The following is a 27,917-nucleotide window of genomic DNA, read 5'->3' as shown; positions in this document are numbered from 1 at the left end:
GATTCTATGCCCCATCGGTGCTGTGGCTGCACAGGCAGTGCTTGCCCTTGGGGCTGATGTTCTTGATGTTCTGCAGTCCTCAGAGCTGGTTGGGATGGCTTGGGTGTGAGGGCTGGGGTGTGAGGGCTGGGGTGTGAGAGCTGGGAATGGCAGAATGGGAGATGGGCGATCTCAAGGCTGGAGATCCCTCTCCTGCCATTCTGACGTGTGCTCCTGCTGCTCATCTCCCCAGATGGTCCATCACCCCCATCATGTACCCGGCCTCCTTCTGGTTTGAGGTTCCCAGCTCTGCCTATGTCTTCCTTATTGTCATCAATCTCTTCATCGGCATCACAGCTACTGTCGCCACGTTCCTGCTGCAGCTCTTTGAGCACGACAAGGTACAGGATTCACGGCTCTGCTGAGGGCCATCAGGAAGGGAAGCGCTGCCACTGGGTCGTGGGACAACTCAGGCTGGGACAGAACTTAGGAGGTCTCTGCTCCCAGAGTGAGACCTGATCAGACTGGATCTTGGTTTCCTGATCTTACCGCACTCTCAGGATTGTTTGATGCTTGTGTCTTCTCCACTGTACCCACAGGACCTGAAGGTGGTGAACAGCTACCTGAAGAGCTGCTTCCTCGTGTTTCCTAACTACAACCTGGGACACGGCCTGATGGAGATGGCCTACAATGAGTACATCAACGAGTACTACGCCAAGATCGGTACAGCCTCTTGCTCCCTCCCTGCCTCCCTTGCTCCAAGGCATGTGGGGCTGGAGGGAACGGTGATGCTGGCACATCCCCTCTGCCTGCCCAGTGGGGTGTCCTGAGGCCCAGAGCAAAAAACCAGGGGGGTGGACTAGACGGGGCACACAAAGAGATATGGCTGAAGGTCAGCCATGGCATAGTGCCAGGGGTGCTGAAAGTGGCTCCTTAAGCCATCTTGAATAGCAGGCTCATGGTGAGAGGAAGGTGTGAGCCCTGACAGAGGTGTGCGGTTCTTCTGCTGCTTCTGCTGCTGCACACTGCCTGTGGTGGGTCACAGTGGGGCTGTGGTGGAGCTGAGGTGGATTATACTGGGACTGCACTGGAGATGTGGTGGGCCATGGTTCAGCTGTTCTGGGCTGTGGTGGGGCCATGCTGTGACAGGAGGGATGGGAGCTGCAAGGACTTTCTTCTCCCAGATGGGGTCTTGGCTACTGCCCAACTGAAACAAGGCTTCTGCCACTTGCAGCTTCAGCCTGGCCTCAGAAGCTCCCCTGCTTCTTGAACAGCTTTTGTACATAATGCAGATGCTGCTGGCACCATGAGGGGCAATTTTGGGTCAGGATCTGACGAATCCAACTGATACCACTCTCAGTTGGATTGATTCATCCTGCTGAAAAGCTGCCAGATCATTTCCACAGCACCTGTGCTTTGAGTGGGGAACCATGTTGTGACCAGCCCAGGCAGCTGCCATGGGGAGCGTGGGAGCAGTGTTGTTGTTACGGGTCAGCTCAGGAGGTGTGGTCAGGCTGTCCCCTCGGGAAGGTGTCCCCAGCCACTCTCTCCTCTTCCTCCCACTCAGGGCAGTTCGATAAAATGAAATCGCCCTTTGAATGGGACATAGTGACACGGGGGCTTGTTGCCATGACAATCGAAGGCTTTGTTGGCTTCTTCATCACCATCATGTGCCAGTACAACTTCTTCCGGAAGCCCCAGTGAGTGCAGTGGGTAGCGGGCATGGGGGGCTGGCTTGCTCTTGGGACACCTGAGCTCCAGGCTGCCCCTCTGGTGGGTAGATGGGAGCTGCCCAGCCCCAGCAGGGATATAGCTCCTAGTCCCACACCCCCTTCCACCCATGCCCCCTACCACAGGCGCCTGCCTGTCTCCACCAAACCCATCGAAGACGACATTGACGTAGCCAACGAGCGGCACCGGGTCCTGCGTGGCGACGCCGACAATGACATGCTGAAGATCGAGAACCTCACCAAGGTGGGGGCTGCACCAGGCTGTAAGAAGACACCTGGGACCAGCCTATCCCAGGGACATGCACGGGGCTGGAGCTTCAGGTGGCTCCTGGTGAGCTGAACCCTTATCCTTTGCCCTACCAGGTATACAAGTCCCGCAAGATCGGGCGCATCCTGGCCGTGGACCGGCTGTGCGTGGGCGTGCGCCCCGGGGAGTGCTTTGGGCTGCTGGGCGTCAACGGCGCCGGCAAGACCACCACCTTCAAGATGCTGACGGGAGATGAGAGCACCACGGGCGGAGAGGCCTTTATAAATGGACACAGGTTAATGGGGGCACACGCTGGGTGAGGTTGTGGGCTGCCCACTCTCCTGGGGACTGGACGGGGTTTGCTTGGAGGGCTCCCAGGATGAAACAGCTTGAATGAGCCTGTGTGTTCCCATGGGACACTGCAGCCCTGTGTCCTGGGTCACCCTCACCTGGGATGTGGGTCAAGTGACAGTGGCCCTGGGCTGAGGCTGCCTGGTGGGTGTTTACCTGTGTAAAGTGTAAAGACATGTAAAAGGGGCCTCAGCAGCAGGGTCCTCATGAAAAGCAGTTCCTTCTCTGCACTTCCCCCCATCTTCTCCCACAGCATCCTGAAGGAGCTCCTGCAGGTCCAGCAGAGCTTAGGCTACTGCCCCCAATTTGATGCGCTCTTCGATGAGCTGACTGCCCAGGAGCACCTGGAGCTCTACACCCGCCTGCGTGGCATCCCCTGGAAGGATGAGGAGCGGGTAGGGCTCTGGGTGGGCAGTTGGCAGCACCTGAGGGCTAGTGCTGTGCCATGGGGATTGCATCTCACTGAGCAGCAGTGGGATCCTGAGCCAGTGCTGCTGTCCTCATGGCAGTGTGCCCACATGGGCTACCAGGGCCAGGCACGCATGCTCACGGGCCCCTACTGGCACTTGACTATGCCAGGGGCTACTCTCGGGCTCCCCTGACTGGCACATGGCTTGTGGTCCCATCGGCAGCTGATGTGTGCCGTGTAGCCCAACCCCTGCCAGCTCTGCCAGCTGTGTAGCCTTGGCAGGGTGACAGCAGCCCCCTGCACCTTGCAGGTGGTCAAGTGGGCGCTGAAGAAGCTGGAGTTGACCAAGTACGCGGACAAGCCTGCCAGCACCTACAGCGGGGGCAACAAGAGGAAGCTGTCCACAGCCATCGCGCTCATCGGATACCCGGCCTTCATCTTCCTGGTGTGCCTTGAGGGTGCAGAAATAACCCTGGGTGGGAGCTGCCCACCCCTGGCTCAGCCACACATGTCCTGGAGTGTGGGATAGTGTCCTGAGCTAGGCTCAGGACAGGAAGGGCTGGAAGGGTCCCTTCCTGGGGCTGGCATGTCTGAGGATGCTGTCTGTCCCCCAGGATGAGCCAACCACAGGGATGGACCCCAAGGCACGGCGCTTCCTCTGGAACCTCATCCTGGACGTCATCAAAACGGGTCGTTCCGTGGTGCTCACATCTCACAGGTCCACAGGGGTTCTGGCTGCCCAAGATGCCTCCAGGCACCTGGGATGCTGCATGGGAGGGAGGGAGCTCCCCTGTCCCCAGGCAATGGAATTTGGTAGGGGCAGGGGGAGCAGGGAGCCTGGGACATGCTCTGTTGCCTTCTCTCATCCCTGGTGGTGTGGCCATGGCACCCAGGTGATGGCCTGGGGAGCCCAGCCCCCTACCTGCCCCCACCATAGCCCTGGCACTGTCCTTCCATGTACCCCCACTGACCCCTGCCCTGTCCCTCCAGCATGGAGGAGTGTGAGGCGCTCTGCACCCGCCTGGCCATCATGGTGAACGGGCGGCTCAAGTGTCTCGGCAGCATCCAGCACCTGAAGAACAGGTAAGAGCCCTGCGGGAGCCAAGCACCCCATGTTCACTGCAGGGCGGGAAGGGGTTGGGCCCCCATTGTTAGGTGACAGTGTGGCACCCATGACAAGATGCCAGCCCTTCATGTGGGTGCTGCTCTGGAGGTGGGCAGGAAACAGGCTCACTGGAGTGCCCTGGCACTGTCCTGGTGTCCAGCAGTAGTGGCCTGAGAGCATTGTCCCCTTCCATGGACTCAGTCCTTCCCCATGGGCCATGGGGGTGCAGATGAGGGGACAGGTCCTCACAGGGTCCCTTGTCCCTGTGCAGGTTTGGTGATGGCTACATGATCACGGTGCGCACCAAGTCCAGCGTCAATGTCAAGGAGGTGGTGAGGTTCTTCAATCGCAACTTCCCTGAGGCCGTTCTCAAGGTGAGCTGCCCTCGGTGGCCATGCTGTTCCCTGCCAGCCCCCACCTTGGGGCACAAGCAACCTTCATCCTCTGGGGTGACTGGAGGGCCTGGAAGCGAGGGCTCAATGCCCCACCCTGTGCACACCCCCAGGAGCGGCACCACACCAAGGCCCAGTACCAGCTGAAGTCGGACCAGATCTCACTGGCACAGGTCTTCAGCAAGATGGAGCAGGTGGTGGACGTACTTGGCATCGAAGACTACTCTGTTAGCCAGACTACGCTGGACAACGTAAGACTGGGGACAGCATAGGCGACTGGATGCTTGTCCCCAGGGATGGAGGCTGTGACAAAGTGCCGGGCAGGAACTGCCTTTGGTGCAGCAGGTGGAGCTGGATGGGGAATACAGTGGCAGCCACCACATCATGGAATGCACTGGGTCCTGTCCTGGCAGCATGGATGACAGGCGAGGGGTGGCTGAGGGTGGAGGCATCTGTGAGGATACCTCTCTGATTCTCCTGTCCTTTCCCCACACCCAGGTGTTTGTGAATTTTGCCAAGAAGCAAAGTGACAACCTGGAGCAGCAGGAGACCAGCCCCAGCTGTGTCCTGCAGTCACCCCTGGAGCGCTTGCTGAGCCTGCTGCAGCCCCGCACTACCCCCACTGAGCTGAGGGCCCTTGTGGTGGAGGAGCAGGAGGATCTGGAGACTGACGATGAAGGCCTCATCAGCTTTGAGGAGGAGAGGGTGAGAGTGTCCCTGGTCCCACCTATGTCCCTGCCATGGAGCCCTGAGACTGAGCGCTGCAGCACCAGGAAAGGGACTCGGTGGAGCCAGGGCTGGGCCATGCCAGGGGCTCTCTGGGATGGGTGGGGGTTCTCTGGGAGAGATGGCGGCTCCACCACCTGGGCTGGACTCTGGCCCCAGACACCATGGGTGTGCTGGCAGAGCGGGCAACCCCTGAGCCCTGCCTGTCTCCCTGCCCAGGCTCAGCTTTCCTTCAACACCGACACGCTGTGCTGAGACCCCAGGGGCAGCCACATTCCCGTCTGTGAAGTCACCGAACCCTTTTGGCCTCTCCCCTCCCTTTGCCCCGTGGAGCGGAGCTGCCACGGCTGGAAGCACAAGCCAGGGAGGACACAGTGAGTACAGCAATGCTTGGATGGACCTCTTGAGCCACCACCGGGTGGCCTTTGTCCCCTTCAGCTCCAGAGCATTATCACTGTGTGGTGACAGGGCCACGGTCCTTGGCCTGTCCAGCTGGCACGTGCCATGGATGCAGACTGCAAAGGAAAGGACACGGTTTGGTGCCAGCACTGCCAGCCCCACATGCCTTTGGGCAGAGACACACAGGCCTGTGAGCGGTGCCTTTGACTGGACACTTGTGTTGCACTCACCCCAGGGACCCTCGGCTGTGGGGACCCTGCCAGGCCTGACCCCGTAGAGCTGGAGGAGGGATGAGTGCTTCTGTATTGCCCCTGGCTGGCACTGCCCTAGGCACCACAGGGACAGGTCTGGTGCTTCACCCACAACCAATTTCTTTCACTGGGGGTCTTGGCCCTGCTGGTATGTCCTGCCTACCCTGGGGTCTGTCCACCCCAGCCCTGCCTGGCCTTGGGCACTGGCTCCAACCCCAGGCAGCAGCACTCCTGCAGAGGCACGCAGGGGGCAGAGGGGTATGTCACAGGGTATTTCACATGCTGGCACCAGCTGTTTTCCCCTCTGCCCCTAACCATGTCCCTCCCCCTGCCTCCTGGCTGTCCTCACCATTCGCTTCCCCCATCACAGGGCATTGCTGCAGCCTTTTTGCTGTGTCCCTTTCAGTGTCCCCTTGCCCTGGCACTCATTCCTCAGTGTCCAGCCCTGTACAGGAGCCACCTGCACTGGTTTCTTATTGTTGGGTCAGTACTGGAAGAGGGGTTGCTGCACCCCAGGATGTCTTTGGAAGGTGGTAGTGGGTTAGTCTGAAGGTACGAGGTAGGGACAGTCGGAGTGGGCGTGGGCACAGCTTGGCAGCAGTGCCCGGGGTGGTGGGGAGGGGAGGCTGGACCGTGGCAGTGGGGCTGGCAGTGTCACTGGGCCAGCAGTGGACACCCCCTCAGCCAGCAATGCCCCTCCTTTTTGCAGAGGGTCCTTCTGCCTTGTCACCCACAGGGACCATGTCTGGCACGTTTCAGCTCTCAGCAACCTGCAGCTGTGCCCAGGGACAGAGTGACAGCAGGGCTCATGATGCTGACCCTGACCCCCAGCCAGGCTTTGGCAGCACCCCAGGGTGGCCACGCACCTTCCTGGGGAGCACCCGAGGCCCAGCTGCTCTGAGAGCTCTGCTGCCCTCTCTGCCTCCCTGGCCCGGGCTCGGCTGCAGGCCCTGAGCAGCACCAGGCGCCTCAGCTGGCTGCCATGGGAGGTGTGGGGCACACGGCATGGGGAGGCCTCTTTGAGCCACCTCTGGCCCCACTTGGGAACAGGAGCAGGGCCTGACCTCCACTGTCCTCGTGCCCCCCTGGTCTCACCAGCCCTGTATGCCACCTGCTATAGATTGTGATACAATATACAATATTTTCAATAGGGGGAAAACTGGGGGGAGAAGCTCTATTTTCAGATTTTTCAGACCATATTTTTTTTAATGGCATATGGGAAACTGGCTGGTTCTGGGGTGGAGTGAATGGCATGTGGGGGAAGCCCCCACTGGTGTGCTCTTGCTCCCTTGCTGGGCACATTCTGCCTTCCTGGGTGAGTGCTGGGGGATGAGCAAGCTCGAGGCTTGCCCTTTGCCATCAGGGAGAGGGGATGGTGTCACCTTGGAGTCCCCAGCTGTCACTTCAGTGGTGGGACCCTGGGGCACCCCAGGGTGGGCAATGCTGCCGTGCTCTGGGCTTTGTCCTTACCCACACCTGCCACACTGCCCTGTTGCTCAGGACTCTGGAAGGGCACTGGCACCCCAGTCACAGCATCTCCCCTTTTCCCAAAGCCCTCCCCACTGCCACCATGCCATCATCCCTATGGCTTTGATGGTCAATGGACGTGCTCTGGTGCCCATACAGCCTGGATGGCCACAGTGGTCTCCCTGCCCTGGGCTCAGGGCTGCCCTGGGCACAGACCCTGCTGGGGCCACCCCAAGGGTGGCAGCAGGGAGGGAGTGGGAGGGTAGTGCCCCAGGGCAGGGGTGGCTGCTGCCTTAACACTGTTCACTTGGTTGAGTTTGGCCCTACTTCCAGCCTTGCCTCCCCCTGCACGTACTTGGCCACCAGCCATGGGTGCAGCGCCGGTGCCACACTCAGCCCCAGGCATGGGGCCCCTGAGGGGTGGGGACATCTTGGAGCTGCCTGTACATTGCTAGCAAACAAACAAAAAAGATGAAATGTGAAAATAATGATCGTTTTAAATAAAAAATAATAACTGGATCTAGTGAGGCTGTGTGGTTGGTGAGGGGTGGAAATGCTGGGTCTGGCTGCCTGGGAGGGATCAGGCTGAGGAGGGGGTTGGCAGTGCCCTGGGTGGGGGTGCAGGAGCCTGCTGTGGGCAAGGAGTCCTGGGCCCAACCCAAGGGTGTGCCCAGTGCTTGGCATCATTTGGATGGTTGGTGGGGTGGCTGGGGGTGCAGGCAGGAACCGTGGCAGCTGGCAATGCCACCAGCCTCCCTCACCGTCCTGGGGCTGGGCAGCAGCCGCGGTGCAGGGGCCCTATGGCAGGGCGTGGGGCCGGGTGTGGGTGGGAGCGGGTGCACCCTGGGGAGGAATGTGGGCTGGGACGGGCTGCGGCTCCAGCTGGGGCACTCAGGGTACAGCCAGCACTGCACCGACAGCCGCCACCCAGCATGGCTGAGAAACCCCAAATCCAGCTCTTCATCAAGGTGAGGGGGAATCCTCAGGTCAGTGGGCACCGCTGGCTGCCACACCTGGCAGTGCTGCAGTGGGGCGACCCGGCTGCCCTGCCCACTACAGTGCCCAGATGTGGGGACTTGGAGAGGTAATGGGCAGGGGGTCAGGCAGCAGGAGTGGGGCTGGCAACAGGCAGTGTGACAGGTAGTGGTCAGGTAAGAGTAGGGCGGGCAGTGGGCAGCAGGCAGGCAAGGGGGGGCAGGCAGAGGGCAGGGCTCTTCACAGCACTGCCTGCTGCTGCCTACCCTGCAGGCAGGGGGGCTCTGAGGGCTCAGCCTGGGGAGGTCAGACTGGGATATCCCTTACAAACCAGGGCCCAGCAGCCCAGCCTGCACCTGCCGGGCCCTCCCCAGCCACTGCCTGGCTGTGTGACTGTGTGACTGTGCCAGGCAGGACAGGGCTTGCCTGGGATTGTGCCTAAGGGTGGCAGGGCCATCAGCATTGCTGTCACCTTCCTTTGGTGAACAGTCCCTGCTACTGGGCTGTCCCCTGCCACAGCTGCCCCTGCTGCCACTGCTGCTGCTGCCCCCAAGCCCTGGCCCCCCCTTGGCACTCTGAGGCTGGCACAGCCTGGGGGTCCTGTTCCCTGGGGGGTGCCAGGGCCAGCACTCTGCTGTGCCACGTGGCTGCTCTGGGGAGTGGCACCGAGGCCCTGGAAGCACCAGGCTGGGCTGGGGCACATGCCTTGCTACCCTCACCCAGGGCTGCCCTCACTGTGGCCATTCTGGGGTGAAGGGGCAGCTGAGCTCTCCATCTGTGCCCACAGGCAAGCGAAGATGGGGAGAGTGTGGGGCACTGCCCCTTCTGCCAGCGGCTCTTCATGGTGCTGCTGCTCAAAGGGGTGCCCTTCACCCTCACCACCGTGGATGTGAAGAGGTGAGTGGTAGTCTCTTCCCAAGGGGTGCCAGTCCCCAGGCCAGGGCCATGGGCAGGGTGGGTGGCTGGTAGGTCCCCAACAGTTTGGGAAGGGGTGTGTGACGTGCACTATGGCATGAATGGAGCTTGCTGTACCCCCCAGGTGCCCACTGCTGACTGGGGAGGTTGGTGCATTTCCCTAGGCCCACACAGAGGCAGGAGGCAGGAGCAGCCTAGGGGCACCACTTCACCCTTTTGCTTGGGACACACATGCACATATGAACACACACACACACACACACACATATGCATGGGGCCAAGCAGAGCCCTGCACATGCCAGGTATCAGCAGTTTTCCCATCTCCCGCAGGGCACTGGATGTGCTGAAGGACTTCGCGCCAGGTGCCCAGCTGCCTGTTCTGCTCTACAACGGCGAGCCCAAGACTGACACTGTGACCATCGAGGAGTTCCTGGAGGACCAGCTGGGCCCCCCCACGTCAGTGGCCAGCACTGCCCTGAGTGGACTAAGGGGCCAAAGAGGGGCAGGACAGGCTGAGAGAGGAGGGAGCTGACAGCATGTGAGCCTGTTGGCCCCCGCCACCTGCCTCAGCTATGCCCACCTCCCCACAGGTGCCCCAGTCTGGTCCCGCAGTACCGGGAGTCGAGCCTGGCCGGGAACGACATCTTCCACAAGTTCTCCACCTTCATCAAGAACCCGGTGCCTGCCCAGGACGAAGGTGAGGAGCAAGTGGGGAAGCACCCCATGCATCCTCTCAGGTGTCACCACCCCAAAACCTATCCTGGTCACACCAAGCGCCCCCAGTGCTCCCCACCTACCCGGGTCGGTGCCAGGTCTCTGTGGGAGGGCAAGGAGCAGGTGCCAGCCTGGGTAATGTGGGTGCTGCCTGGGCACAGGGCTGGGCTGGCACGGTGCCATAGCAGAGCAGGAGCCCCATGCCGTGACACAGCTGCCCTCCCCACAGCGCTGCAGCGGAGCCTGCTGAGGGCCCTGCTGAAGCTGGATGAGTACCTGTGTGCCCCTCTGGAGCACGAGCTGGCCCGGGACCCCAACCTCCGGGCCTCCCAGCGACGTTTCCTCGACGGAGACCACCTCACATTGGCCGACTGCAACCTGCTGCCCAAGCTCAACATTGTTCAGGTAAGCAGCGGCACTCCGGCACTCTGCCCTTCTCCTTTCCCTGGCATCTCCATTCCACTGGTCCCATGGTCTCACTTTCCTCTCGGTGCCTGCAGCAACCCCCTGCTCCTTTCACAAATGCTGTCAGCCCTGTGTTCTCTAGCATCCTTCTCCCCAGGAGCCCTGCCCAGCAAAGCGCCTTCCCAGAGATCACACTCCCCTCTACATCCCCTCCTAAGTGCCAGCCTTCAACTGTGCAGTGCTGGGGATGTCCCCTGGTCCCCTGCCACCCTTTCCAGCTGGTTCCTTCCTGGCAGCTGGGCCCGCCTTCGGACACAGCACCAGGCACAGCTCCCCCTGTTCCTGCCCGCAGATCGTGTGCCAGCACTACCGCCACTTTGGGATCCCCAAGGACCTGCGGGGCGTGTGGCGATACCTCAACAGTGCCAATGAAACCAAGGAGTTCAAATACACCTGCCCCAACAGCCAGGAGATTGTACAAGCCTATCGCTCCGTGGTCCGGGCACCACAGTGAGCTGGGTACGCACCCCAAAGGGTGCAAGGCCAGGGATGGGGTCAGGCAGGAGGTCAGTACCCACCCCATTCCTGCCAGCACACGCTTGAGAGAGCAGAGCATGAGCTGTGCCCCTGGCACCCAAATTCTCTCCCCTGGCACTCAGATGCTGGCAGTAATCTGTGGTGCACTGAGCCCCTCTTGTGCCATCCCCCCTCCCAGCCAGGACATGCTCTGTGGCCCCCCAGGCATCAGGACTGGGGGCAAGGGCGCAAAGCCATGGACACCACCAGTGCCAAAGCTGGGCCCTGCTGTGGGCAGGGGCAGGGCTGGAGAGGACAAGCTGCCCAGAGCAGAGGGTAGCCCTGCAGCCTCTTTTGTGGGCATGCCATGCCACCCTCTCATAAGGGTCCAAGGTCCAGCTGCTCCTGGGCAGCAGGCACTGCAGGATGCCCTCACACCTGCACTGGGTGAGGGGACCCAGCACAGTCATGGAGAGTCCTGGGAACAGAGCTGGCAGGGGATGGCAGAGGTAGTGGGCACAGGCCAGTTCCCAGCACCCTGGGTGAGGGGAGCAGAGGGTACCAACCCCCCGGAACCTGCAGTTAGGAAGCTCTCAGAAGCAGATTTGGGGGTTGTGAAGTTCGACAAGCCCAAGCCAAGCTTCAGAGCTCCTGGAAATCAATAAAGGCTTTGCAAGCAAGATGAGCATGAGTCTGGAGTGACCACACCAGCAGCTCTTCCTTACAGGGCTTCACACTGACCTCCACTCTCTCTCCCAGTGCAAGGCAGAGTGCATCCTCCAGCCCATTTACAAAAAGCTGGCAGGGAAGGGAACTTCTCTGAGCCCTGGACCTCCAGGTTCAGCTGAAACTGGCCCAAGACTTCCTAAGAAAGGGAGAGGCAGAATACACTGACACATCCGCAGAGACCGGCTGGCTAAAAACACCTTTTACTGGAAAGAAGATAAGCACAGACAATCTTTCTATTCTGCAGTGATAAAAAAGTTCCTTGCAAACCTCACCAATTCATGGTAAATGAGGTCAGGAGGTGGCCCCTGCCCCAGAAGAGCTGCTGGGGAGAAAGCAAGCACTGGTGTCTCCTCAAAGGCCCTGCCACCACCCCAGCAGAGGGTCAGCTGCCAGGTGTTGATGGCTCTGTTGCCTCCCTGGATGCGAGGGGCTCAGCAGGCCCCGGACACAGGGACACCCTCTCCTCCACTCACGCACATGCTGATAGGGCTCCACAGGGCTGTCATCGGGGCACAGGACAGCACCAGTCAGGAGTCCTCAAAATTCACTCCAGACGGTGCCTTCTTGCTGGGAGGAGATGGAGGGAGCATCAGAGCCCCAAGCCCATGCTCCAAGCAGAGCCCATGGGGTCCCCGTGCAGCCAGCACTGACCTTTTGAAACCAGGGTTAATGAGAGACTCCCCTGGGACCTTCCTTTTGGCTGGCAAAGCTGAGCCAGCAGTCCTGTTCTTCCTGGGGCTGGGGTCTGCCTCAGTCAAGGATAGGCAGGATGCAGATTGCAGGTCAGCCAGGTGTTCTGTCAGCCCTGCCACTCCCTCCAGGGCCAGGGTGAGCTTCCAGCAGCCCAGCCTGGTAGGGCCAGCAGCCATGGAGAGTGAGGAAGGGCCAAGCCTGGCCTCTTCTCCCAAAGGAGCTATGGACCTGCCCCGGCCCCCAGTCTAGAAGGACTGCCCTTCTTCTGAGGCTGGCGATGACCAGCCTGTGACCTGAGCATCCCAGATACCCCGAGAGCCACCACAGTGAGTCCTGCCCCTGCTCTGTCAGGAAGGGCACAGGAGAGCAGGTGCCTGACAGCAGCCACAGCCGAGGGCACTCAGTGTGTCCTGAAGAGCACATGAACACAGGACCAGCAGCCTCCGGGAAGGAGAAAACAAGACAGCAGGACCAGGGCAGGTGCCCCCGGCAGTGCCTACCTGGCAGGAAGAGCTGCTGGCTCCGGGCAGAGTTCTTCTGAGGGCTACAGGAAGTTGCCAGTGTCTCCACGGCTGCTAAGACAGGAGCCAGAGCCAAAGCTTGTGACAACACATCCCAATACAGCATTGCAGCATCCCAAGCCTCCCCAGCCAAACTGAGGCCTGTTCTCTCAGCACTCCCATCCAGACTGCTGCTGCTGCCCCAAAATCTTCCCAGACTCCTCAAATAGAGATGTCTGTAAGGTGACTCCCACATTCAGGATGCTGGTGTGGCGCCATGAAGACAGGACTGTTTCCAGAGACACCCCACTGTGTCCTCCGGGACCCGGCAGGGGGCTGTCCTCTGCCTGGGGGCTCTGGTCAAGCTGAAGGAACTGGCCAGCTGAACAGGGAAGTGACGGCAGCAGCTCTGCTGCTGGCCCACTGGGACTGGTGTGGAGAAACCACCTGAGGTGATTGATACTCGGGAGGCGCAACCCTCTCCCACTGAGAGGACAAGGCTGAGCTGGGGCATGTGGGGCACTTTGGGTCGAGGTGACGATCCCATGAAGGTGGCAGGAGATGCCGGCCCTCCCCCTGTCCTCACACCTTCCAAACCCACCACGGACCTTCCAGGCGCCTCTCCAAGGTCTCGATGCAGCCGGCCATGCCGAACACCAGCGCCTGCAGCTGGCGGCGCGCCTCGGCGGGGGGCAGCTGGGCGAGGGCGAGGGCCGGGCACCGCGGCTCCTCCGGCAGCCGCAGCGTGGCCGAACCCGGGCCCAGGCTCAGCTCAGCGGTGCCGCGCCCCAGGGCGGCCCTGCAGGGATAGGGGGCGAGAGAAGTGGGAAACACGACGAGCCCGGGGTGAGGGGAGCCCGGGATGAGGGAAGCCGAGGATAGGGAGTGTTGGGGCGGCAGCACCCACCTGAGCATCGCGCTGTGCTCCTCCGGCGGACACTGCTGCAGAGAGGGAGGAGGAGGAGAGCATGTCCGACACGGCCTAACCCGGGCCGAGTCCATCCCCGCCCCACCGGCACCTCGGGCCTCAGGCCCGAGCCCCACCGCCGACCCGGCCCCAGTACGTACGCAGCCAAACGCCGGACAGTCGCCGAGGTCCGCGGCCCAGACCTCCATCGCATCGGTCACACTGTGGGAGGCAGCGGCTCAGGCCGGGGCTGCTCGACCCCCGCCCTGCCCCGCTCCCGTTCCCGGCCCCCGCCCGCTCTCACCAGACGGCGCCTCCGGGCCGGCAGTAGCAGAGGAACCGGCCCGGCCCGGCTCGCAGCAAGTGGAAGGGCCCGGCCGGTTCCGCCATCGCCGCGCCGGAAGGGGCGGGTGCGAGCGGCGGGTCTGCCCGGGGCTGTGAGCGGGACGGGCAGCTCCGCCATGGTGAACTTGGGGCTGCGGCGGGTGGAGGATGATGTGGCTGCCAAGCACCCGGTGCGCCCTGCGGGGAACGGGCTGGGGAGCCCGGCTGTGCCGGTGGGGCCGGGGCTGAGGGGGGCGGGCAGAGCCCGGCTGTGCCGGTGGGGCCGGGGCTGAGGGGGGCGGGCAGGGCTCCAACCCCGGCGCTGACGCGTCCCCGCAGGCGCTGCAGCAGTACGCGGCCTGCCAGTCCCACGCCTTCATGAAGGGCATCGGCACCTTCCTGGCAGGTACAGCCCGGTCCAGCCCCCCTCCTCGGTTGTCCCCAGCCGCTCCCCAGGCCAGCGGGGCCGGCCCGGCTGTGTTCAGTAACCCCGTCCCCGGTCTCGGCAGGCAGCGGGGCCGCCTTCACCGTGCAAAAGCTGGCGCGGCAGAAGCTGCCGTACAGCTCGCAGTGGAGCCTGCTGCTGGCCGCGGGTGAGTGCCTGACCCGGCTGGTGCTGCGGACACACAGGTGTTTGCCCTTACTGTGAGGGGCTCTTCCCTAGCTCCGGTCACCTCCTGGCGCCCCGGCCCCGGGGGTTCAGGAGGCGTCTTGGGCAGCTGCAGCAGGTGCTGTCCCCACCAAGGTGCTGCTGGCACCCTCAGAAGCACCTCGGTCTCCCCAGCCGCAGGGTCCCTCGCGAGCTATGTGGTAACCAGAGCTGAGACACAGAAATGCTCCGACTTCTGGATTTACCTGGAGACAGGCAAGTCCCCACAGGAGCTCGGCGTGACTGGTGGGGTATCTCAGCCCTCAGGTACGTTCACAACTCCCTGTTGCTTTCCCTAGGCTTGTTGTGCCTGGTTCTATGCTGCTGCAGTAATGAGTTTGCTGTTCCTGTCTCATAATTAAACTGGTGACTGTGTAATTGCCAAAATCTCAGTGTAAGTCCCACACTGGCACTCCGCACCTGAGGGATGGGAGCAGGAGGATGTGTGGTGGCTGGAGCTCCCTATCTGATCTCAGTTCCCATGTCCCTCTGTGCTCTGGGCACAGCAGTACCGGAGCAGGCCTGGAGGCGTGGGCTGGGTGCACTTGCTGCTAACTGCTGCCCTGCCTACTTTGGGGATTCACACGAGCTAGCATGAAGGGCTCATCTGCTGGAGAAGGAAGGAGAGGGTAAGGGATGGAGAGAGCAAATGAGGTGTAGAGAGATGTGCTGCTCTGTAGAGTGGATAGAGCTGGAGGGGCACTAAGAGAGGCACTGGACAGTTCCCATGGCTGCTTGCTGCTCTCTCCCACGTGTACCTTGAGCTCCCAAAGCACCTTGAGGTCCCAAAGCTGGGCCTACCTGAAGAGGCTTTAAACACTTCACCAGGGCTCTGTGGTTCTCTGCCCACCCTTGGCAAACACACCAGGGTAGTTGGAGGTCCAGGGAGCTTGTACTTTCTGTTGCAGAAAACCTGCTCAGCACAGAGGACAGGGACAGCGCCACACTGCCGGTGAGGAGGAACAGGTATGGGGACGTGGTGGAGTAGCCAGCAAAGCACAGCACTCTGTACCTGTGTCCCACTTCAGCCCCTGCTGCTGCCCAGCCGGTCGTTGCCCATGCTGCCTGTGAGTCTGGTGGGCTTGGTGACTCTGTTTGGAAGCTCAGAGGACTTGATCCTGCAGCGAGAGTGTGGTGGAGGCACCACAGGGATCACTGCTGCCTGCCCCATGGCCTCTGAACATTCCACTGGGGGTACAATAAAAGTCAAGAACTGAAGGTGCTCATTGTGGATGAGGTAAAGGCCGGCAGTGGGACAGGCAGAGCAGGTGGTGAATGTCACCCCAAGGGAATGGTGACACTCACACTCCATCAGCACATGGATTGCTGCGAGCTGGCTCTAGACATGGATAGGTCTGGGCTAAGCTGTGAGGGCAGAGCTGTTGTTGTGTGCTTTCTGTACCCTGATCCCAGCCAGTCCCCATGTCCCTACCCCTGCAGCAGCAAGGGTATTCCCATCCACCTGAACAGGGCTGAGCTGAGCCCCATAGCTGGGTGTCCCTGGGGTATTCTTTGCCCCTGCAACAGGGGTGACCATGTGCCCAGGGCCCCTCTCTCTGGTGCTGGCACTGGCCAGGGCATGTCATCTGGCCAGTCCCAGATTGCCCATCCAGATCCATAACTAGTTGGCAAGGATATGGTACTGTCTCAAATCCCATGCACAGAGGGATAGGGAGCTGTGGTTTCTCGCTGCCCTCCATGCTCCTGTTAGCAGCACGAGCTCTGGTTTGCAGGTTTGCTCACTTCCCAGCACCCTTCCTTGCTCTGGCCAAGCTCCTGGAACACTGTGCTTGACTTAACCCACCCATTCTCAGCAACACTTTATTTTCAGCTGTTCTACTGGCTGCTGCCCATCTCTCTGCACAGGGCAAACCTGATTCCAGTTCAGATGATGTTCTGAACTCTCAAACCCAAGTTTCTTCCCCAGGCCCCTCATCTCTCTCACCCCATGGTGGAGTGAGGCTCAGGGTCTGTCTCCACATCTCACACGGAAGGAAGAGGCGCTTCTGGTCCCTGAAGCTGAAACACTGCTCTAAGAACCCAGGTACTTTCCAGAATCCAGGCTGCATTTCCTCTTTTAAGAAATTCAGATGCAGCTGAATCAGCTGGACATCCACCAAGAGCAGCCAGTTTACCTAGTTAGGACTGCATCTCCAGTGATGGGGAAACCTGAACTTGATGACTGTGGCTGGCTGGCACTCCTCCATCTCCAGGTGGGCCTTAGACTGGAGTGAGGTTTCCAGCCTGCCTCAGTCTATCTTGAGGGGTCTCCAGGCTGGTGCAAACAGAAATCAAGTCGTGATAGTGTCCCAGCACTGTTTGGGCTGCAAGGGATAAGGCCTTCGGGCAGACCCTGACCCTGGCTCTGCCAGGCTGATCTGCCTGTTGCTGATCAGGAGCCACCAAGCCATAGCAGTGGTTACAAAGCTTTATTTCAGTTTATAAAAAAACCCCAAACAAACAGACAAAATCAAACCTTCTGCATGTTTGCATGTCCCTGTTCTTAACTGGAAATGAAGAATGCATCCTCCCAGCTGCCCGGAATAGGGTGATGGCAGGCTCAAATCCCAGTGCTCCCACAGCGAGCCCATGGCCTCTGCGCTGTCACGGACATGCACCACAGAGCTGCAGGCACCGAGGGATGGAGTTGGCAAAGGCAAGTCTGGCATAGGAACCACAGGGATGGGGAAGGCACAACGTCTGGTTGCTGAAGTGGGACCTGGAAGATGCTGGCTCCCCACATCTGGTTGCTGAGAGCAGTGGAAGTCTAGGCCAAGATTTGGCCTTCAGGAAGGTCAGTGTGGTTTTGTGTGCAGGCCAGAAAGACAAGTGTGGGCTCTGGGTGCTGCCCAGAGCTCCCCAGGAGGCAGGGCTGATGCTCCAGGGACAGGCTAGCAAGGTCAGCTGTAAAGACTGGTATAAGTAATATTCCCCACCCACTCTCATACAAATGAAAATAAATCCTGCTGTCGCCTTGGCTTATTGGCCCAGTCCAACTCAGCTCTGGTGGCAGAAAGATGTCCCAGCTCTGAATATCCCATTCCCAAACCTGCTCCTGCGTCCATCCCTGAGTAGTGCTGGGAAACCCTTCCTCTTCTGTCCCTCCTTCCCTACAGCTTGAGGGCAAGGGGAGGGCAAAAGGGGACAGCTTTCCTTATGGGACAGTGTCAGGCCTTGGAGGAGGACATTGAGCACTTGCTGCATCCCAGGTGTTCAGACCATGGAGACTCCAGCAGGCAGGATGGTGCTGGGTCCTGCAGACACGGCCCACGCTGTCCCCACCGTCAGATTGCACTGGACTTGCTGCGCCGGAGCAGACAGACAGCAGTAACCAGGGTCGTCAGGGTGGTGACCACAAAGAGCAGGATGAGGATGACCCAGTAGTTGTACAACATGCTTTTGTGGGAGGAGGGCTTCTCTGCCGGGATCATGTTGGTGAGGTTCAGCATGTAGCCCAGGGCCCAGCCAATGGAGGTTTCTCCTGCCTGTGGAAACAGCATGGCATGGTCACCCAGCCAGCCAGCCAGCCCAGCTCTGTGGGCCTCAGGAGATCTTAGATGTCTTTTCTAACTTTAATGATTCCATGATTCTAAGATCAAGGAGTCCAACCACTAACCCAGCACTGCCAAGGCCACTACTAAACCATGTCCCCAAGTGCCACATCCACATGTCTTTTAAATCACTCCAGAGATAGTGACTATTTCTTCCCTGGGAAGCCTGTTCCAATGCCTTAACACCCTTTCTGTGAAGGGCTTTTCCCTAAAATCCAACCAAAACCTCCCCTAGTGCAACTTGAGGCTGTTTCCTCTTGTCGTGTCACTTGTTACCTGGGAGAAGATCCCAACCTGTACCTGACTCCACCCTCCTTTCAGGTAGCTCTTAAAAGGTCCCCTCCTGAGCCTCCTTTTCTCCAAGCTGAGCCCCCCGAGCTCCCTCAGCCAGTCCTCATTAGAGCTGGGCTCTAGCCTTTTCAGGGACCACCTCACTGTCAGACCAAGGGAGGACAAGGGTGTGGGGGAGCCCAGAACACCCTGAACTCTTGCTTGCCCATGGATCCAGTTAGCCCAGGAACAGAGCAGTGACCATCCTGTGCTTAAGTGGGCTCATCCCATGGGAGCAGAACCTCATCTGCTCTGTACAGTCCTGATCTTGTTGCCCATCCCATGGTGCGTGCAGCCAGAAGTGGGATCCTGCCCTGAGGTAAATTCCCAAAAAGCCTAAGCAAAGCATAGTTTGAGATGGCTGGTGTCTTGAGGGCCAAGGAAGGGCTGAAGGACCTCACCCCACCCTACAGCAAGCTCGGCTCATTTTTTCCCATCCCCCAGGAGATCCAACCAAAAACTGAGAGTTCTGTCCTGCCTCTGTTCCCCAAGATCTTCCTTCACTCTGCTAGGCTCTTTCTTGGTGTGGAATCATCTCCTGCCTAACTCCAAAGAGATCCCATGGAATGGAGATGTGCTTTGGTGCTACTCACCTTCTTCTGGAAGGCAATATTGGGGAAGGAGTGGTTGTTGAAGTTGTAGCCTCTGGTGGTGAGCAAATACACGAATGTGCTGACAGCACAGTAATCTGGCAGCCTCTTCTCCAGCTTGGGGGCTTTCTGGAGTAGCTGGGTGGGATGCACAGAGGGAAGAAGAGAGGTCAAGCCAGCAGCGGCCAGGCTCCCCTTTGCTGAAGCTCTGGGTGGCTGCATCTGTCAGGCCAAGGCTGCCCATACCCACCTGAGCCCTTCCTGGTCCCATGTGGGAGCTGTCACCTGCCTTACCCCTATTCCATGGGGACCAGGACACCCAGCCCCCTCCGAGGGCTGCTCTCAGAGCCTGGGTTATGCTCCCCACAGAGCAGTCCCCTCTTCCCTGCTGTGCCCAGGGAACCCACCTCACTCCAGCTGGTGGCACAGATGGTCTCTGCAGCGTCCTTCAGGTCACTGGGCAGGTGCACAGGTCTCTCCATCACGGTCCGGATGAAGTCCACTGTGTAGAAGAAGGCGGAGAAGGCCTGATGGAGGGAAGGGAGCAGCTGTGGGACAGGCTCTTTCTCTAACCTTGAACAGAGACTGACTGGTGTGGTGAGCACGAACGACCGCCCTTGCAGAGCTGGGGGCCTGGCTTTGCCACCATGTGATGCTGGGGGTGCTGGGGACAACCTACCCACCCAGCAGCTGGGTCACGACCCTGCTCCGGGCTGGGACTTACAATGAAGTTTCCTGAAACCTTCGGCTGGAAAACACCATCAAAGGAGCAGCGGGAGAAGGAGCAGGTGATGAAGTTGAAGAGCTTGCTGACGTGCAGAGCGCAGAGATTCCCATTCCCGGTGCCAACCAAGGTGATGGTGGTGTTGAGGACAAGGTTTGGCCTCTCCTTCTCCGTGCAGGGGCTGTCATAAATGCTGCTCAGTGACAGGCTCTTGTTGTAGCCCATGGGCCAGCAAGGATTGGGGACAGTTCCTTGGTAGCTCTCAGCCTGCCAGAGGAGGGACACACAGGGTGCACAAGCTGTACCATAGCTCCAGCTCCCTATGGAGCTTGAGCAGTGAGACACGGAGCAGTTGCCACATGTGTCTCAAGGTGGCTTAGGGTGTCTTGGCTCTAGTCAAGGGGTGCATCACCTTATGGAGATGGTGGATGGAAGCCCTGGGAACACAGGAGAGGATTTGGAGAAAAACTCAAGAGTTGGCTGGGAAACCCAACTGGCTCAGGGCTGGGGAACACCCCTGTGTAAACACCAGGGTGAGGGGGCAACTGTGGGGTTGTGACAGCCAGCATCCACATCAAGCACAGGCGGTACCTGGAGGAGCTTGGAGAACAGCCTCTTGAGGACCTGGTCCCTCCCATAGCAGAGGAAGCTGTGGGTGTACACTTTGTACACCTGGCCATACAGCTTCAGCATCACCTCGTTCTTGGGGTTTTCAATGGTGTCCTGGGTTTCAAAGGTGATCTGTGTGGAAGCACCCCCAAAGTCCATGGCCCCCAAGGTCTTCCTGTGAGGCTGGATCCATTCTCCAAGCCACCCACGCTGAGCCAGGAAGACAAGAGTGGGCATAAGGATATGATGAGCTGTGGGACAGCCCAGCCAGCACAGCCATCCTGCTGAGTGTCACTGTCCCCTGCCCACCTTGATGAAGTTCTCCAGGAGGTAGTTTGCAGTGACCCAGCCAAAGACCCCCTCCTCTTCCCCCGACAGGATCTTTGCCCCCCGGAAATCAAAGGGGTATGTCTTCAGCGTGCCTGCCACAGCTCTGAGGACGGCGTCTGACGCTTGTGGGTCTGCGATGCTGTGGGCCAGATGAGAAGACAAGAGTGATGGGACTGCAGTGGGGTGCAGCAAGTGGGATCCCCGGTGGTCCCCAGAGCCCTTGGGGACTAGCACTGCCTTGACAGGGGGGTGGGAGATACGTGAGTCCTTGCCTGGGTACCTATAGGGATGTCCCCCAGAAAACCCCAGCTAATTCCCCTTTGCTGAACAAGGCAGGTAGTGGGGATGGAGGTGTGTTCCTTCTTCCTGGGTCAATGGGATCCATCCCTCCTTGGCTAGGTAAGGGGAGCACAACTCCCCTCCTCTGTGTGTTTTCTGGGGGTTGATTACTGATTATTTTCACTGTGCCCTGTCAGGCTGACAGTGGGTGCAGGGGGATTTTCCTCCTAGCTAGACACTAAGTCCAAGTGGGTTATCCTGGTGCCGGCCCCACACCAGCCCCTTTCCACCAGTGCTTTGCTGGCTGTGCCTTGCAGAACATATCCTGTTCTGAAAGGCAGGACCATCTCTGCAGGGGACACAGAGCTGGGCACTTGGGTGATGAGGAGCTTTGCCCGCCAAGGGGCAACACTTCAGCTGTCTTTCAGCACCTCCACCACTGCCATGTGTGGCAAATTGGCATGGCAGGGTGGCATGGCAGGGCCCCCTGAGCAAGCACTCACTTGAGCAGGCGCATGCCAGCCGTGGCACCCAGGTAGAGAGGCGTGGCCATGTGCTTCTCCTTGGGCACATCTCTCAGGGCCTGGTTCAGGCACTGCTCCAGGCTTGTCCCAGCAGCTGGAGGGTTTGAGCTGTAGCTGGAGATGCCAGGACCTGCAGAGAGGGAACAGCAATGCTCCCTGTGGGTGGGGGGATGGTGCCCAGTGGGCAGCTTTGCCCCCCTCCCAGGGTTTCCAAAAGGCAGGTGAGCATGGAGCCCACATGGAGCCATCCGGGGTCCAGCCACACCACATCCCCTGCTCGCTGACAGCCTGCGGAAAGTTCATTCATGGAGAGTGGAAAACCAACCCTGGCTCCTCACTGGGATAGACAGGGAGCTGGATTGTTTGCTGGTGCCTGCCAGGAAAATATAAACCACAAGAATGCATGCTTGCAAGCCTTGGGGGGAGTTGGGAGAGGTTTTGGGAATAGAGCTGAACCCCTTACAACACTTCACTGCACTGGTGAGTACAGAGGAAGGCAGCTGGGCTGGGCATGGCAGGGGCACTCGCACCATGGTGCCCTGCCACAGGGACGTGACAGACCGCGCCACCAGCCGCTGGCCCCAGGCCAAGGCCAGCCCTTACCCTCCACATCGCACATGCCGTGTTCGCTGACCACCCCAGTGTCGTTCTCCTTGTCCGCAGGCCACTTGTACACAAACATGGCGGTGTGGGAGGACCCAGCGTCCAGCACGATGCCGTACTGCGGGGGGAAGGCTGTGGGTCAGGCCTGGAGGTGGAAGGCCCCAGCTGCTCCAGCCCTTCCCGAGGAAGGCACTGGGGCTCCGTGCACAACTGCTCCTACCCTGGCAGTGCCCAGCAGCTCCAGAGCATCATCTGGCAAAGGTGAGCTCTGCTCAGCCCAGCCTGGCACAGCTGTGCCCACACCTGCCTGCACAAGGCACTGCCTGGGATGCAACTAGGAGCAGTATACTGGCCATTCTGGGATGTTGCTTGGAATGGCATGGGATCTCTGGCTTTTTGGGCATGGGGACCCCCTTGAGTACAGTCTGGGGGACTCTTCCCCTGCTGCAGGCTCCCATCTCTCCAGCATCGCTCCTCACTGCCTGCGTCCATGCTGAGCCATGCCAGCAGGTCCCTGGGGCCAGTGGCAGGGAGGGATACCTGGAGTGGCCCCTTGGGATGTACTCACCAAAGAAGGGCAGCCAGGCACCTCATCCCTCCTGGCCTTGTATGGCTTGGCCATTCTCTGGCTATAAATAACCCTGCTCCTCCTGCCAAACAAGGTTACCCAGCTCCCAGGGAGGGGACACCCACATGCTGCCTGCAGCCCCCCCATGCAGACCCTTCTGCCTGACCCCCCCTGCCTGTGCGCTTGGGGCTGCCCACACTGGCCCCCACTGTGCCCCCTTGGGGCTGTGAGTCTGGGGGAAGCAAGGCAGGACCCGGCACTGCCCTAGCAGAGCATCTCTGGAGTGAAGCCATCTAAGGGTTGAACCTCATACAAGGCTTCATCTGCTCCTGCCTTGCCCAGACCCAGGGCCAGACCCTGCCTGGCTGCTGGGAGCCACCCCAGCCCTGCCTGCCATGGGTGCCCCTATCCCCTGGTCTTGGCCAGCTCAGAGAGTGCAGTGCCAGGACAGAGGCAGGAACACCTGGGGTCCCTACTTATAGGTAGCCCTCATTCCCCCATGAACTCATGGCCCCACACCAGTGGTACACCCTCCTTCCCCAAAAGACCATTTCACACCCATGACCCGCTCCTGGCCTCCACTTGCTTGCCCTGGGCCAAAAGCTACAAACCAGCAGAGAATCTCCCTCTGTGGCCAGACTGGGGCTGGTGTGCCACAGCACTGGTGCGAGGGATCAGCTTCCAGTGCTGCCAAACCCTGCAGAAGGGAGGAAAGGGGCTCTGACAACTCCTCCCAACACCCCAACCTAACCCCCTGGGCTGGGTGCTGGGGTGAGTGTTGCGAGCAGGCTCAAGGGGCTTTCAGCACCCCCTCTGCCCAATGCAATGTGGGCCATGGACCCCCTGGCACCCCAGTCCGTCCTCACCATAGCACTCTCTGCACCACCAGACGGGCAGTCACCCAGCAGCCCCTGTGGATGCACCTCTGCAGAACCTGTGCCCACGTACCTGCAGCCACCACATCCCTGGTTTCCTCATGGGGCAGCACACCACCCCAGGTATCAGCTGGAGTAAAAGGTGACAGGTGACAAGGCTGTCCCCAAAGGGAAACCATTGACAAGTCACCCCCAAAACTGAGGCTGAGCATAGCCAGGATCCTGGGAGCAGTCTCCAGCACTGGATGCCATGGAGGGGCTGCAGCCCGCAGAGGGGGATGAGGGTGGAGACAGGGATATCTACATGGTGGCAGGGGCTGAGAAATACTGGAGGGTGAGGCAGTGAGGACGACCCACAGTGCCAGGGATACCTGCCACACATCAGGAAAGGGGTCAACCTGGGAGGACACCAGACCAACCCCATTGCAGGACCAGACCACATGGCTGACTCCAGGGTGAGCAGAACCACCACCTGTGATGGGGAAAGCTGATTCCAGTGGGTTTCCTCCTGCCTTCAGAAGGGCTGGCTCAGCTATGCCCTGCTTCTCATCCCATGGAGAGCTGGTGCGGGGGTGCATGTGTGGGGGTGCACACCTGGGGTGGGGTTGCATGTGTGGACTGTATGTGTGCATGTATGTGCGTGCTGCAGGTGTGCGTGTGTGTGTGTGTGTGTGCACATGGGCATACGTGTGTACAAAGATGTGGAGGTGGGTGCATGGGGGAGCCGGCATGTTCGTGTGCAAAGGTGAGGTGTCTATGCACACACGTGTGCCAGCATGTTTGTGTGCACATGGGGCACCTGTGGCTGTGTGTACATGCATTTAGGAGGGGGTGTGTGTATGGGTGTGCATGGGCACACGTGCCATGTGAGTGCCTGGGCAAGTAGGGCACATCTGGCTGCAGGTGGGTGGCAGTGAGGGGCAGCATGGAGCCTGCACCCAGGGCAAGCCCCATGCAGAGGTGATGTGTTGCGGTGACAGTGGCAATGCTGGGGCAAGGCTGCAGAACCAGCCGCTCCACGTAGGCACATCCTACTGCCCTTTGCTGCCAACGCTTGTGGATTGGGGTCGGAGGGGTCTCTCTTCTCAGACCCCTAGCCCATTGCTGCCAAGTGTGGACTGGTGGGCAAGAGACATCCTGTGGGACCCCTGGTTTTGTTAGCAGAGGCAGCAGCACTTGGCTCGGCTAATGTGATGGCCAGGCCCAGGGAGTGCCTGGTGCCCAGCCAGCTGCTGCCCTATGGCCACTCCAGCGTAAGAGGAACCACTGCAGCCTCATGTCAGCCCTCCTGTCCTGCTCCCAGGGGTAGGCTTTGGCACCTCAGCCTGTCCTAGCTGCAGCACTGGTGATGGTGAGCAGGGGTGGGAGCCATGTGTGCAGATATGGTCTAGTAACCACGTCAGTGTTGGATAAAGGGTTGGACTTGATGAGCTCAGAGGTCTTTTCCAACCCAGTTGATTTTATGATTCTATGAATCTATGTGTGCATGGACTGAGGCAGATCTGGACAGCCAAGAGGATTCCAGCAATGAAGGAATGTCCCCTCCTCCAGACCCGAGGGTACCACATGTCTCCAGCATCCACATGGGAATCGTGGATGAGGTCACCCACAGTGGTGCTGCAACGGTGCCAGTTCCTGGCCCAGAGCCTGCGCCTGGGCATCAGAGCCACTGCATTCCCTATCTGGCAGTAGCATGTGCTGCCATGCCAGCATGAGCATGGCTGAGTTGTGGGCACAGGCAGGTGGGCTGCAGGGGCCCTGCAGGTGGGGGGCCTCAGAAAAGAGGACAAAATTTCATTCCCTTAGTGATTTGCAGCATAAGTGCTGCCCTCAGTTCTGCCCACTGAGCTGCCCTGTGCCTGCCAGTGAGCACACTGCAAATGAGGGCTGGTGAGACACAAGGATGCCCTGGCATACTCCCACACCAGCGCCTGGCTCCCATCACCCTTCTCATCTGCCCTTGGCATGCTTGTCTGCCAGCACCCAGGGCTTCACAGGGTCTCATACGTGTGGGACAGTTCCCAACTCCAGCATCTCCTGGTGGCACAGGGATGACAGATTTTTCCAGCTGGACCTTCTGACCAGACCCTGCTGATGCCACAGGGCTGGGGGACATAGAGGGGTCCCCATAGTGGCCCCACACTGGGAAATTTTCCCAGTGCCAGCCCTGGCCCTGCTGCCTCCTGGGTCACCCATGGCTCTGCCCCAATGCAGCATCACTCAGCCCAGCCCCAGCCAGCACTGCTCAGCCCTAAAGCCCCTGCAAAGAGGACACAGAGAACAGTGATGTCTCCAAAGGCCAGAGCAGGGCTCAGGGCTCCTGGTCAGTACATGGCTCTGTCCCCATCCGCCTCCTACCCTCACACCAGGATAGGAGGCAGATGGGGACACTGAGAATGCCTCACGTGCTGCAGCCTGGCACCATGCCCGATGGACATGCCCAGGACTCCAGCTCCCACCCCACAGGCTTTCCAGGCTGCCCCATGGTGCATGTGGAGTCAGCCCTGCACCCAAACATCCTGCCTCCCTCAAGGGTGGTGACACCATGGGGCAACCGGGTTTACAGATTTCCTTCCTGCTGCAGCAGCCACAGCTCTGCCAGCATGACTGGCACAGGAAGAGCCCAGAGAGCATTGAAATGGCCACTGAATACATTTGCCAAAAGAGGGAAGAAAAGGGTTAGGGAGAGGAGGCAGCATCTCAGGGCCATCAGGCTGCAAGCCCCACTGCAGACTCACAAGGGAAATGGGATGCTGCTCTGCTGGGATCAGTCCCTCAGCAGCCAGATAACTAATCCAGGATGGCATAAGGGCTATCTTCCAAGCAAAGGAGCTGGGAAGGGAAGATCTGGAGCTGTAGCTCAGCAGGGAACAGCACTATCACCCAGCAGCTAATGTGGACTGAGCCAGCAAGGACCACATCTTCCCCAGGCAGGTAGGATGACATGCCCTGAGTCCCCCACAGCAGGACTGACCTCTAAATCAAGTGGGCATCTTTTGGGCTGTTAGACTAACACAAAGTTCTGCATTCCTAAAACAGTCCTGAGCTTTGTGCAAAAGCAACTTAGTGCCTGCCTGGTGCCAGCCCTATGGAAACAGGCACTGCTGGATACCAGTGCATGCACCATGCTGGACTTTGTGACACTTGGCAGTCCAGGAACTCTGAGTCCCTGGGCTGGGCAGTGCAGCCTTGGGCAGAGCAGGGCCGGGACCCACATGAGTGTTCAGGGATGCTCGTCCCCAAACCGCAGCACTGCCTGTAGACTGGAAGGTGCTATCACCCAGAGAGAGAAAAAGCACAAAAAAGCACAAAAATTAAATTTCTGGGAATTCATTTGGCTTAAAACCAAAGTTCCATCTTGGAACCCCAAGGAAGAAAGGCTTTCCAGGCTGACCCAAGTGCTACATATGGGGGTCTTAATACCAGTCTAATTCCCTCATGTCCCAAGATATAAAATTCACCTTGAAACCATCTGAGACATGCCCTAGATGCCCCAGCATGTGACAATGGGTGGCAAAGAAAGGTGTCACAGGGAAGAAGTTAATCATTGCTAGTTATACTAACAGCAGTGAGGATCATCTTGGCTAAACCAGCTCATCTTCTCATCCTAATCTTCATTACATCTGACAAACCCAGAGAGAAGGCAGCACATTTAGCACGCTGGCTGGCTCAGAAAGTTTCCATGCAAATTGCTTGGGATGAGAAAAAGGGGGGTTTAGATGAACCATTTTCCAGGACAAGAGCCTGGAACTGTTTTAAAACAAAAGACTTGAACTACAAAAGAGGTACTTGGCCAACAAGAAATTGTTCGGGAACTTCTTTCAGCATCTGAATTTTCAATGAAAAAGAAGGAAAAAAAGCAGCTTGCATTCAAAGGGAAGTGCATTTGTCACCCCGCAGCGCTGACTCAGGCGATGCAGCAGAGCCCGGGGAGCTGGGAGGTGCTGGGGTGCAGCGTGGAGCCCCGACCCAGGCAGAGCTGCAGCAGCAGATGCTGACATGGCTGTTCTGGTCTGGGGGGCCGCTATCTTTCAGTGTGTCCAAAGATTCCCTTCCCAAAGCGCAGGTCTAAGGCACCAGGGATGTCGGGGTTCCCGCAGCCGTGGGCCCCGCACCGGCAGTGACACACCGGGGGTTGCGCACCCGGCGGGGGCTTCTCCCTGAGACCCTTCCGGCAGGGCGCGGACCCCTCAGCTCCGGCGCCTCCCGTGACGCTGGGGAGCCCCTGATGGCGGAGCCTCTCCTGCCCGGGAAATCCCGCACACTGGCTGGACACTGCGGCTCCCGCAGCCCCGGCTGCCCGGGACCCCCCGGTGCCCGCCGCCCCCACCACTCCGCGCACGGTGCCGCCCCGCAGCCCCGCTCACCTTGAAGCCCGGCGGGCCTCGCGTGTCCCCGGAGCCGAGGAGCAGGAGGAGGATGCCCAGGAGGCAGCCGAGGGCCAGGAGCAGGAGCAGGGCGGCCAGACGGCGTGCCATGGCGGGACCAAGCAGGTGAGCGGCTCCGCGGAGGCTGCGGCGGCTCCTGCCGCTCCTCCTCCCCCGCCTCCTC

General features: G+C 59.8%; 5 protein-coding genes across 14 annotated transcripts in view; 3 read left to right on the top strand and 2 right to left on the bottom strand.

The window, feature by feature from the left end:
- ABCA2 (ATP binding cassette subfamily A member 2) overlaps positions 1–6,497 on the top strand; it is a 32,837-nt gene extending 26,340 nt beyond the window's left edge. For all 5 annotated transcript variants that reach the window (XM_027896906.1, XM_027896907.1, XM_027896904.1 and 2 more), the window contains 13 exons: positions 233–380; positions 579–702; positions 1,547–1,679; positions 1,836–1,953; positions 2,073–2,251; positions 2,561–2,702; positions 3,027–3,161; positions 3,331–3,434; positions 3,707–3,799; positions 4,093–4,195; positions 4,327–4,464; positions 4,712–4,918; positions 5,159–6,497. In XM_027896906.1, coding sequence (XP_027752707.1) covers positions 233–380; positions 579–702; positions 1,547–1,679; positions 1,836–1,953; positions 2,073–2,251; positions 2,561–2,702; positions 3,027–3,161; positions 3,331–3,434; positions 3,707–3,799; positions 4,093–4,195; positions 4,327–4,464; positions 4,712–4,918; positions 5,159–5,194 — 1,660 coding nt within the window. In that variant the 3' untranslated portion in view covers positions 5,195–6,497. The remainder of the gene's footprint in view (positions 1–232; positions 381–578; positions 703–1,546; positions 1,680–1,835; positions 1,954–2,072; positions 2,252–2,560; positions 2,703–3,026; positions 3,162–3,330; positions 3,435–3,706; positions 3,800–4,092; positions 4,196–4,326; positions 4,465–4,711; positions 4,919–5,158) is intronic.
- Positions 200–27,917, bottom strand: ENTPD2 (ectonucleoside triphosphate diphosphohydrolase 2). 3 transcript variants are annotated; one of them, XR_003572692.1, is made up of 10 exons: positions 27,734–27,917; positions 21,924–22,041; positions 21,300–21,450; positions 20,497–20,656; positions 20,170–20,397; positions 19,579–19,845; positions 19,262–19,381; positions 18,858–18,992; positions 17,125–17,868; positions 200–213 (listed from the first exon to the last, which is right to left on the bottom strand). XR_003572692.1 is itself a non-coding variant. In XM_027896926.1 (9 exons), the coding sequence occupies exons 1-9, from the start codon at positions 27,842–27,844 to the stop codon at positions 17,668–17,670; spliced, it is 1,491 nt and encodes a 496-aa protein (XP_027752727.1). In that variant the 5' UTR covers positions 27,845–27,917; the 3' UTR covers positions 16,796–17,667. The 3 variants fall into 3 exon arrangements, 1 of the variants encoding a protein (XP_027752727.1); XR_003572691.1 differs by lacking the exon at positions 200–213 and adding an exon at positions 16,227–16,237 and having other exon boundaries at positions 16,992–17,868; XM_027896926.1 differs by lacking the exon at positions 200–213 and having other exon boundaries at positions 16,796–17,868.
- Positions 7,980–10,579, top strand: CLIC3 (chloride intracellular channel 3). The gene is made up of 6 exons (XM_027896954.1): positions 7,980–8,024; positions 8,819–8,928; positions 9,277–9,402; positions 9,537–9,643; positions 9,890–10,065; positions 10,418–10,579. Exons 1-6 carry the CDS (start codon positions 7,989–7,991, stop codon positions 10,577–10,579), a joined length of 717 nt encoding a protein of 238 aa, XP_027752755.1. The 5' UTR covers positions 7,980–7,988.
- Positions 11,492–13,806, bottom strand: PAXX (PAXX non-homologous end joining factor). Of its 3 annotated transcripts, none has more exons than XM_027896936.1 (7): positions 13,715–13,806; positions 13,572–13,632; positions 13,411–13,445; positions 13,112–13,302; positions 12,504–12,578; positions 11,962–12,055; positions 11,492–11,877 (listed from the first exon to the last, which is right to left on the bottom strand). In XM_027896936.1, the coding sequence occupies exons 1-7, from the start codon at positions 13,798–13,800 to the stop codon at positions 11,838–11,840; spliced, it is 582 nt and encodes a 193-aa protein (XP_027752737.1). In that variant the 5' UTR covers positions 13,801–13,806; the 3' UTR covers positions 11,492–11,837. The 3 variants fall into 3 exon arrangements, with proteins under 3 accessions (XP_027752737.1, XP_027752738.1, XP_027752739.1); XM_027896937.1 differs by having other exon boundaries at positions 12,504–12,575; XM_027896938.1 differs by lacking the exon at positions 11,492–11,877 and having other exon boundaries at positions 11,965–12,086.
- Positions 13,794–15,601, top strand: TMEM141 (transmembrane protein 141). 2 transcript variants are annotated; one of them, XM_027896947.1, is made up of 5 exons: positions 13,794–13,925; positions 14,074–14,140; positions 14,244–14,327; positions 14,519–14,650; positions 15,292–15,601. In XM_027896947.1, the coding sequence occupies exons 1-5, from the start codon at positions 13,872–13,874 to the stop codon at positions 15,369–15,371; spliced, it is 417 nt and encodes a 138-aa protein (XP_027752748.1). In that variant the 5' UTR covers positions 13,794–13,871; the 3' UTR covers positions 15,372–15,601. The 2 variants fall into 2 exon arrangements, with proteins under 2 accessions (XP_027752748.1, XP_027752747.1); XM_027896946.1 differs by having other exon boundaries at positions 14,480–14,650.

Source organism: Empidonax traillii, unplaced genomic scaffold (genome assembly GCF_003031625.1).
Source record: "Empidonax traillii isolate 1590-97213 ecotype Southwest subspecies unplaced genomic scaffold, ASM303162v1 scaffold520:size1094406, whole genome shotgun sequence".
NCBI lineage: Eukaryota > Metazoa > Chordata > Aves > Passeriformes > Tyrannidae > Empidonax > Empidonax traillii.
Note: the sequence above shows the minus strand (reverse complement) of the source record. Positions and strands in the feature narration are given on the sequence as shown.

Bases quoted from the DNA above. Each gene is read 5' to 3' on its own strand.
- ENTPD2 (XM_027896926.1), bottom strand. From the start codon at position 27,844: ATGGCACGCCGTCTGGCCGCCCTGCTCCTGCTCCTGGCCCTCGGCTGC. The intron at 21,451-21,923 runs GTAAGGGCTGGC...CCCTCTCTGCAG, and splicing joins CGGCATGTGCGATGTGGAGG to GTCCTGGCATCTCCAGCTAC. The intron at 20,657-21,299 runs GTGAGTGCTTGC...TCTGGCCCACAG, and splicing joins GCTGGCATGCGCCTGCTCAA to CATCGCAGACCCACAAGCGT.
- PAXX (XM_027896936.1), bottom strand. From the start codon at position 13,800: ATGGCGGAACCGGCCGGGCCCTTCCACTTGCTGCGAGCCGGGCCGGGC. The intron at 13,633-13,714 runs GTGAGAGCGGGC...TGCCTCCCACAG, and splicing joins CGGCCCGGAGGCGCCGTCTG to TGTGACCGATGCGATGGAGG. The intron at 12,056-12,503 runs GTAGGCACTGCC...TGACTGAGGCAG, and splicing joins CCAGCAGCTCTTCCTGCCAG to ACCCCAGCCCCAGGAAGAAC.
- TMEM141 (XM_027896946.1), top strand. From the start codon at position 13,872: ATGGTGAACTTGGGGCTGCGGCGGGTGGAGGATGATGTGGCTGCCAAG. The intron at 13,926-14,073 runs GTGCGCCCTGCG...GCGTCCCCGCAG, and splicing joins ATGTGGCTGCCAAGCACCCG to GCGCTGCAGCAGTACGCGGC. The intron at 14,141-14,243 runs GTACAGCCCGGT...CGGTCTCGGCAG, and splicing joins CATCGGCACCTTCCTGGCAG to GCAGCGGGGCCGCCTTCACC.
- CLIC3 (XM_027896954.1), top strand. From the start codon at position 7,989: ATGGCTGAGAAACCCCAAATCCAGCTCTTCATCAAG. The intron at 8,025-8,818 runs GTGAGGGGGAAT...CTGTGCCCACAG, and splicing joins AAATCCAGCTCTTCATCAAG to GCAAGCGAAGATGGGGAGAG. The intron at 8,929-9,276 runs GTGAGTGGTAGT...CATCTCCCGCAG, and splicing joins ACCACCGTGGATGTGAAGAG to GGCACTGGATGTGCTGAAGG.